This window comes from Lipotes vexillifer, unplaced genomic scaffold, assembly GCF_000442215.2.
Source record: "Lipotes vexillifer unplaced genomic scaffold, Lipotes_vexillifer_v1.1 scaffold217, whole genome shotgun sequence".
In the NCBI taxonomy this organism is placed as follows: domain Eukaryota; kingdom Metazoa; phylum Chordata; class Mammalia; order Artiodactyla; family Lipotidae; genus Lipotes; species Lipotes vexillifer.
The window spans coordinates 2,798,225-2,808,771 of record NW_006788200.1 but is presented as its reverse complement, the minus strand read 5'-3'; the positions used below and the strand labels follow the sequence as shown (position 1 = coordinate 2,808,771).

Sequence of the window (10,547 nt, the reverse complement as noted above, 5' to 3'; positions counted from 1 at the left end):
GCCTGGCCTGCGCGTCCAGAGCCTGTGCTCTGCAATGGGAGAGGCCACAACAGTGAGAGGCCCGCGTACCGCAAAATAAATAAATAAAATAAAATAAAATAAAATAAAATAAAATAAAATGATCAAAGTCAGTCTAAGAGCATATAGCTTTCTTCCCAAGTTGATGTACAGATTCAGCACAATCCCTATCAAAATCACAGCTGTCTTTTTATTGCAAAAATTGACAAGCTGGGGCTTCCCTGGTGGCGCAGTGCTTGAGAGTCCGCCTGCCGATGCAGGAGACGCGGGTTCGTGCCCCGTTTCGGGAAGATCCCACATGCCGCGGAGCGGCTGGGCCCGTGAGCCATGGCCGCTGAGCCTGCGCGTCCGGAGCCTGTGCTCCGCAAATGGGAGAGGCCACAACAGTGAGAGGCCCGCATAACGCAAGGAAAAAAAAAAATAAATAAATTGACAAGCTAATCCTAAAATTCTTATGGAAATGCAAGGGACCTAGGACAGCCAAAACAATCTTGAAAAAAAACCTAAAAAGGTGGAGGAGTCAATCTTTACAATTCAAACCTTACTACAAAGCTACGATAATCAAGATGTTTGGTACTAGTATAAAAATAGACATATAGATCAATGGAACAGAATTCAGAGTACAGAAATAAACCCTACATTTATGATCAACTGATTTTCAACAAGGGTGTCAAGATCATTCAATGGGAGGAAGAACAGTCTTTCCATCAAATAGTCCTGGGACAACCGTATATCCACATGCACAAGAATGAAGCTGAATCCCTACCTACTAACACCATACACAAAAATTAACTCAAAATTGATCAAACACCTAAATGTAGGAACTAAAGTTATAAAACTCCTAAAAAAAAACAGAGATAAATCTCTGTGCACTGCTTTCTGACCACAGATGTGCTCAATAATACTCCTCACTCCAAAAGTACTGTCTGTTTTCACCTGCCCCTCCAGGATTCTCTGGTTTCTGGAGCCAAAAATTGTCTATGCCATAACAAATAGACAAGCCAAGCCTTAGATCAAGTCCAAAGAGAGACCACAGGGATTAAGCTTCCCTAGAATACAAGATGGAAACCCATTAATAAAAGTAATGGCCAGTACTTAAGTGGTTCTGCATGCATACCTGAAACCCTGAAATATCATGGGTGACTCAAAGAAATTCAGAGGATACCTTCAAAGGAAAGAAGCAAAGCAGGAACACTCATGATTTTAAGTTGACCCAAAGGTTACAGAAGTAATCTATTTAAAGATTAACAATGATCAAAAAAATCAATAGCCTTCCATATGATTTTAAGGTTGAAATAGTAATTTTAAAACATTTAAACAAGCAAAATTTTCCCATCTCTACATTTTAAGCAGTCCTGTAAGAACTCTACCTGATTTTATGAAGTTGTTTTGAAGTGAAGCATCTCCAGAAGAAACATATTGAGGACTTGTCAAATTTGCATTCCCAGACATGGTCAGTTGGGATGACGCATGAGGACAATGGTTTGTCTGTGACGAATAGTTATATTGCCAATTCAAAGGTGGTAGTACGTTGGCTCCAGGAAGAAAGCTACCAGAAGGCATTGGTGTAGCAGCTGGGTTCTGAGAAGTAGGTAGTGGCATTTGGGGAACAGGACCACTACGGAGTGAAGGTGTCACTGGATTAGAAGCCACAGATGGTCTATAAACAGTCTGTCCAGGTCCCTGATAATTACTTAGTGGAGAAACAGTCTGGGAACCACCAGAGTTAGACTGTCCAGAGACTGGATTCAAAGTCTTTGCTGGTATTAGATGAGGGTAGGATCCTGGAAGCTGAGAATTATATCCTTGGCTCACTGACACTTGTGAAGACATCAGTGCATTTTGGACAGGACCTTCCAATAAGAGGAGGAAAAATTAGTTTTACAAACAAATAAAGCAATACTTTAAAAAATACATTAAAACATATGGTGCTCTTACAACCCAACAATGAAAAGACAACCTAATTAAAAATGACCAAAGAACAGATGAATGGATAAAGAAGATATGGCACATATATACAATGGAATATTACTCAGCCATAAAAAGAAACAAAATTGAGTTATTTGTAGTGAGGTGGATGGACCTACAGTCTGTCATACAGAGTGAAGTAAGCCAGAAAGAGAAAAACAAATACCGTATGCTAACACATATATATGGAATCTAAAAAAAAAGAAAAGAAAAAAATTGTTCTGATGAACCTAGGGGCAGGAGAGGAATAAAGACGCAGATGTAGAGAATGGACTTGAGGACAAGGGAAGGGGGAAGGGGAGGACAAAGTGGAGGACAAGGGAAGGGGGAAGGGTAAGCTGGGACAAAGTGAGAGAGTGGCGTGGACATATATACACTACCAAATGTAAAATCGATAGCAGTGGGAAGCAGCCACATAACACAGGGAGATCAGCTCGGTGCTTTGTGACCACCTAGAGGGGTGGGATAGGAAGGGTGGGAGGGAGACGCAAGAGGGAGGAGATATGGAGATATATGTGTATGTATGGCTGATTCACTTTGTTATAAAGCAGAAACTAACACACCATTGCGTAGCAATTATACGCCAATAAAGATGTTAAAAAAAATGAGCAAAGGCTTTAAATAGCATTCAAATATATTTCCAAAGAGGTAAACAAATGGCCAGTAAGCACATGCAAAAATGTTCAACATTATTAGTCATTAGAGAACTGCAAATGAAAACCACAATGAGGGTGGCACAGTGGTTAAGAATCTGCCTGCCAATGCAGGGGACATGGGTTCAATCCCTGGTCCAGGAAGATCCAACATGCCACAGAGCAACTAAGCCTGTGCACCACAACTACTGAGCCTGTGCTCTAGACCCCATGAGCCACAACTACTGAAGCCCACATGCTGCAACTACTGAAGCCGGCACACCTAGAGCCCGTGCTCCACAACAAGAGAAGCCATTGCAACGAGAAGCCTGCACACCACAACAAAGAGTAGCTCCCACTCACCACAACTAGAGAAAGCCCATGCACAGCAACAAAGACCCAACGCAGCCAAGAAAAAAAAAAAAAACACAGTGAGATACCACTCACACCAACTAGGACGGCTATAAAGAAAAAGCTGTAAAGTGACAACTGTTGACAAGGATGTGGAGAAACTGGAAAGCTCATACACTGCTAGTGGAAATGTAAAACGGTGCAACTACACTGGAAAATAGTTTGGCAGTTCTTCAGATGTTAAACATAGTTATATAATCCAGCAATTCCCCTCCTAGTCTGCATAAAACCTTGTACACAAATGTTCATAACATCATTATTTGTAATATCCAAAAAGGAGAAACAACCCAAATGTCCATCAACTAATGAACAGATAAATAGAGGCATAACCATACAATGGAATATTATTTGGTCATAAAAAGGAATGAAGTACTGATGACATGCTATAATACAGATGAACCTTGAAAACTTTATTTTTTTTAAAGACTATTGAGATTATTAGTGTTTTTTTAAACATTTTATGTTTGTGTATTTATTTATTGCATCAGGTCTTAGCTGTGGCTCATGGGATCCTTCATTGCAGCACATGGGCTCCTCATTGCAGTGCACGAGCTTCTCTCTAGTTGTGGCACACGGGCTCCAGAGCGTGTGGGCTCTGTAGTTGCAGCACACGGGCTCTCTAGCTGTGGGTGTGGGCTCAGTAGTTGTGGCTCGCAGGCTTAGTTGCCTCGCGGCATGTGGTATCTTAGTTTCCCAACCAGGGATCTAACCGGCATCCCCTGCATTGCAAGACGGATTCTTAACCACTGGACCACCAGGGAAGCCCCAACTTTATACTAACTGAAAGGCATTAGTCACAAAAGATCATACACTGTATAAGTCGTTTATACAGAATGTTCAGAACAGGAAAACCCACAAACACAGAGGTAGATTTGTGGTTACAACAGCTGGAAGGTGGGAATGGGTAGTAACTGCTAATGGGTATGGGGTTTCTTTTTGGGGGGTGATAAAGATATTTTAAAACTGATTGTAGTGATGGTTGCAATTTTCAGTGACTACACTAAAAATCACTGACCTGTACATTTTAAAGCTGTTATTAAAAAATTAATCTCTAGGGCTTCCCTGGTGGCGCAGTGTTTAAGAATCTGCCTGCCAATGCAGGGGACACGGGTTCAAGCCCTCGTCTGGGAAGATCCCACATGCCGCGGAGCAACTAAACCCGTGAGCCACAATTACTAAGCCTGCACGTCTGGAGCCTGTGCTCCACAACGGGAGAGGCTGTGACAGTGAGAGACCCGTGCACCGCGATGAAGAGTGGTCCCCGCTTGCCGCAACTGGAGAAAGCCCTCACACAGAAACGAAGACCCAACACAGCCAAAAATATATTAATTAATTAAAAAATATTAATCTCTAGAATCACCACTTCTAAGGAATATGCTGTCAATTTTGCCCATAAAACTAAACAATGAAAAGAAATAAGATGAATATTTTTAAAAAGATGGCACACATACAAACCTAATTTCTTGGGACTTTTTACATTCAAAAGGTATAAAAAGAAAATACATATCTTCCAATCATACCCCCTCAATCCATGCAAGCAATGTACAAATATCATCAGCCTAATTTGAATTGTTTCATAAATTACACAATACTTATACAAACATACATAACCATATGCATATATAGAGAAAGGTAGGACTGGGAGGCCTACAAAAGCATACACAACATAAGTAATATGTAGCTGGGGAGAGAGAGTCTATACGCATTGCTCTGCAAAAAAAAAAACACAGGTATCCTTCCAGGACAAAAGAAATAGATCCATATGTGTTAGTTGCAGCAATGTTTATAATAATGGAAAATTGGAAACAAATTAAATATCCATCAGCAGGAGACTGAATAAATTGTAGATTAGTCACACAATGGGCTAATTATCAATAAAATGAATAAACCAGATGTACATCTACCAACTGAAATAAATTACAAAAAGAATACTAAGAGAGGGCTTCCCTGGTGGCGCAGTTGTTGAGAGTCCACCTGCCGATGCAGGGGACACGGGTTCGTGCCCTGGTCCGGAAAGATCCCACATGCTGCAGAGCGGCTAGGCTCATGAGCCATGGCCGCTGAGCCTGTGTGTCCGGAGCCTGTGCTCCGCAACGGGAGAGGCCACAACAATGAGAGGCCAGCGTACGGCAAAAAAAAAAAAAGAATACTAAGAGAAAAGAGTACGGCAAAAAAAAAAAAGAATACTAAGAGAAAAGAGGGAAGTTATAGAGAGGTAAGTATGATATCTTTCTTATAAACCTTTTTATTATGAAAATTTTCAGACATACAGAAAAATATAAGACTACTTTATACAGTCTCCCACACAAAAAAAGTAAAATGTCAATAGGAATTACATTTGATTTATATATTCATTTTGGATTGTTTGACATTTTATGATAGAAAATCTTTCAGAAATTCCCTGGCAGTCCAGTGGTTAGGACTCTGCACTTTCACTGCCGAGGGCCAGGGTTCAATCCCTGGTCAGGGAACCAAGATCCCACAAGCCATGCAGCACAGCCGGAAAGAAACAAAAAAAAAAACAAAAACAACTTCCTTTCTATCATAAACATGGTATATATCTCTCCATTTATTCAAAACTTGTTTTATATCTTCCAATTATATTTCATGCTTTTTTCGTAAAGATGTCTTATACCTTATTTAAATTTAGGGGCTTCCCTGGTGGCGCAGTGGTTAAGAATCCGCCTGCCAATGCAGGAGACACGGGTTCCCTGGTGTCCCTGGTCCAGGAAGATCCCACATGCCACGGAGCAACTAAACCCATGTGCCACAACTACAGAGCCTGCGCCCTAGAGCCCACGAGCCACAACTACTGAAGCCCGTGTGCCTAGAGCCCATGCTCCGCAACAAGAGAAACCACCGCAATGAGAAGCCGGTGCACTGCAACAAAGAGTAGACCCCGCTTGCCACAACTAGAGAAAGCCTGTGCACAGCAACGAAGACCCAGCACAGCCAAAAATAAATAAAATAAAATAATTTTTTTAAAAACTTAAAAATAAATTAATTAATTAATTAAATTTAGTTAACTTGTTGTTAGGGATTTTGTAGTTTGTAAATACTATGAATAGAACATTTATTTTCACTTCTAAGTAGTTAAAAGGGTATCTATTATTCAAAGCACCAAAAATGTCCAATTATAAGGTGACATTTTCCTCAAAAATTATTTCTCAAAAAAGAAGTCACCTTACATATGAGTCTCTACAAATGTTCTCATTGTACAAGGATGCTTTGTCATAGTACATTAACACTGTTTCAAACAATGGATACAATTAATTAATGAGTTATGAAATCAATGAGTTACAAACTATGTTTTTAGTAATGCCATCCGTGGGACCATCATTCTGGTCAAGCTCTCCATCGTTCCCGTGCAGCGAGGCTACTGGGGGAACAAGATCGGCAAGCCCCATACTGTCCCTTGCAAGGTGACTGGCCGCTGTGGCTCTGCGCTGGTGCACTTCATCCCCGCCCCCCGGGGCAATGGCATCCTCTCAGCCCTGTGCCCAAGAAGCTACTGATGATGGCTGGAACTGATGACTGCTACACCTCTGCCAGGGGCTGCACCGCCACCCTGGGCAACTTCACCAAGGCCACTTTTGATGGCATTTCCAAGACCTACAGTTATCTCACTTCTGATCTCTGGAAAGAGACAGTGTTCACCAAGTCTCCGTATCATGGAAAATATTGGACTTCCCTGGTGGCGCAGTGGTTAAGAATCCACCTGCCAATGCAGGGGACACGGGTTCGAGTCCTGGTCCAGGAAGATCCCACGTGCCACAGAGCAACTAAGCCCATGCACCACAACTACTGAGCCTGTGCTCTAGAGCCCATGAGCCACAAATACTGAGCCCACAGGCCGCAACTACTGAAGCCCACGCACCTAGAGCCCATGCTCCGTAACAAGAGAAGCCGCTGCATTGAGAAGCAGGCACACCGCAATGAAAAGTAGCCCCTGCTAACCGCAACTAGAGAAACCCTGCACGCAGCAATGAAGACCCAATGCAGCCAAAAAATAAAATTAATTAATTTTAAAAAAAGAATGGAAAATATCAATGGGTTACAAACTATTTTTTTAGTAATGAAAAAGAACATAGGTAAGAATGAAAAATATCGCAGGACATTATATGTAATAAGGCAAGTACCGTGAGGTTTCATTACAAATACATACATATATGAATATATATACTGGGTCACTAAAATATTTCTTATTGTAGATTATAGTCAAAGTCTGAAAGCCCGTGACCAACTGATACATTTGCATCCTCCTTTATCCCTCTATGATTTATTTCCTACACATCCTATTACCTTTTAAAACATGGATCATATCAACTTCCTACTCAAAACTTTCAAAGTCTTTATCTTAGCTTATAATATCCTCTATGTCCCTGGCCTCCTTTCTGGTCTCATTTCCGACTTTCTTTTTTTTAAATATTGAACATTCATTTTATTTTAATGAAACAGTGCCAGGATAATACATATGTTCTTTCTGATCTGGAAGTATCCTGTAGTCTTCTGATTCTATTTGTTTTTCACTTGTTCTTTAAGCAAATTTTAATATAAAGTTCAATTTTTCTTTAAGATTAGGTTTAACATAGACTATGTCAACTCAGACAATAAGCCAATGTCTTGAACCACAGATTCATTAGTTCTATCTTTGTTGTATTAATTATGCATGGTTCTTCTCTTATTAGGCTATTTCCATCCTAATTCGACTTTGCTATTAGTGAATAATATCTGTTCATCTGTATAGGCCAAGGGGTCTTTTTATGTGATATCTCTAACTTTGGAAAGATGTCTATGCAGGCTGTATTTAAGCCGACTTGGAGCAGATTTGCAGTTCCAAATAAACACATACCTTTACAATTCTACCTTATAACAGTTTATCATACAATCCAAAATGGCTTAATGAATAATTTCCACTAGAGACTGAAAGCCCTGTCTGTATAATGGAACACCAATTCTTTGAGTTTAGTAACTGATTATGGTAAGGTCACTATGTGAACTGACATCAATTACTCTGTTTTAATGGCCAAAGGCCGTTACTAGCAAGCTATTCAAAGAACTTCCTACTCTTCCTCTCTGCTCAGCTCCAGCTACATCCACCTTCTTAACGTTCCTTCAACAAGCTTAAAAATGCTTCTACTGTAGGGTTCTTCACTTTTTACTCTGCCAAGAACACTCTACTACTAGCTTTGTACATCCAGATCTGGATTATGTAAACTGTAAATACGTGATTTGATGTATGCTCCTTTGTCGCAAAAAGGTATATAACTGTACTTTGACCTCTAACAGGTGGAATATTCCTCAGAGCTCTCTAAAAGACTGTCTTCCAGGTTATAATCCTCAGGTTAGGTGGAATAAAATTTTCATTTCTTTCTTAGATCTTAGACTATTAATTAATTTTATTGTCAACACTATATTTAGGCTAATCATTCATTTTATTACAAATGGTTAGGAACATTCCATTCACTGACTAATTGAAAAGACAGATTTTACTAAATATCTACTGAGGACACAAGGTGAGTAAGGTCCACACCATCCCTGCCCTCAAGTAGCTATAGTCCAAACAGGAAGACATATAACCAGGCAGGGACAAAACAGAGTGAAATCTTAAGAGATAACAGGAGTTAGCCCCAGGAAAAGGACTGTCAAGGGTATTCCCAGAAAAAGGAACAACATGTGCAATCACCTGTGGCCATGAAAGGGCAGAGTCTGAAAAATCAGTATGGCACCGCAGAGTCAAGTGACTGCGTCAAATGTCTAAAGTGAGACAGGAGGTTAGGACATAAAAGAACCTCTTGGGGACTGGAGGAGAGATCAGAGATTGGAAGAGATTGGAGTCTATAGCAGTAATCCAGGTAAGAAATAATTGACGCAACAGCAGCAGTGGGAATACAGAGGTGTTTGAATCAATGAAAACATTTGTAAAAAGTTAACTTATAAGCATATTTTGGGTCATCTGGATAAAAACCAACATCTCACACCTTGTATTGCCACAAGATTTCATGGCCCACTGTCGTATTTTTATTTATTGTTTTATCACAGGCCAATATGCTAGAGGCCTTCAAGCCAAGTGCAGCCGAGTGAAAGCCAAATATCAACAAAATGCACAAAATAAGCAAAAGTCTTACAGTATATCAACGAAGAAAATGAAAAGAATGTGCAAATAGTAGAAAGACAAATACAAAAGAAACTGCTTTGTAGTAGTCATTATCATAGATCCATGTTGCGTGACTTATAATGTGAAATTTTTATTTTTATATGTATCAACTTGCAATAGTTCATTAGAAATATAGTAGTAAATATGTAATGAAGTTTTCACTAAATGGATTTTAATTATATTATTTTGAAGTCATTAATAAATTATGTAGCCCATCAAAATAATAGATCAGAGACATTAAAGGGGTCCAGAATATACCACCATGGCATAAAAATTATTTTGAGTACAGGGCATGAGTTTTGGGAATCACTTACCTGCCCAAAAGCAGAGCTTCCCAAAAGAACTCAAAAGAATTAAGTAGTCATAAATCTCCTCCCCAGGAGCAACCAGAGAAGACTGCCTCATTACCTGAGATGATAATTCTCCACACCACACCTAAACATACACTGTCACAAAATGATCAAGTCTCCCACCTATGCTACTAAGGACCAATTTATCTTTCCTAAAAATTGTTTTCCCATAAGTACCTTTCTCTCTCTCCCCTTCCCCTATTAAGATGGTATATAGTATATACAACTAAGATTCCACAAGCCACGCAGTGTGGCCAAAAAAAAAAAGAAAAAGATAAGAGGAAATTGAACCAATGAAATTTGATGCGGAATTGAATATGGGGACTGAATATACGAATTGATGTGGAATTGAAGTGGGGATGGAACCAAGGATGATTCCCAGGATTCTGACCTGTGCAAGTCAGTAGATGGCAGTGCCATTCACTGAGGCAGAAGGAGGAGAAAAGAACTGGGGAAGGCAGGGAATAGCAAAGGGAAGAGGGAATGAAGAATTATTTTCAACATACTTTAGGTGTTACCAAGAGATTCAAGTGGAAATGTCCAATAGAAAGACATCTATCTAGATGGGTTTCAGCTTATTATATAACTTTGGAACTCACTGGCATATGTACAATATTTGCTATCATGAGAATTAATAATATCATGCAGGGAGTATGTGCAGAGTAAGAAAAGAGCCAGCCACAGATACTATGTGAAATAATAAATGTTTACTGTGTTTATTGTTTTTTGTTTTCTTTAAGAAAAAAAGAAAAAGAAGGGAACCAGGTCAGAAAGCTCTGAGGAACACCAACATTTTAGGAAAAAGAGAGCAATTAAAAGATAGGAATGAAAAATATTTTTCGTACTTAATAACCAAGAAGTCATTTGTGGCCTTATTAAGGGCAGTTTTGGTGGATGTATAGAAGTAGAAGCCAAATTAGAAACAGTAGAAAAGAAACAAATGAGAGATTAAAATAGATGCAGGTGGGGCTTCCCTGGTGGCGCAGTGATTGAGAGTCCGCCTGCCGATGC

At 39.8% G+C, this 10,547-nt stretch overlaps 1 protein-coding gene across 1 annotated transcript in view; it reads right to left on the bottom strand.

The window, feature by feature from the left end:
- Positions 1-10,547, bottom strand: part of SEC24A (SEC24 homolog A, COPII component) — a 59,545-nt gene that overhangs the window by 43,559 nt on the left and 5,439 nt on the right. The window contains 1 exon segment of the mRNA XM_007461366.1: positions 1,389-1,871. Coding sequence (XP_007461428.1) covers positions 1,389-1,871 — 483 coding nt within the window.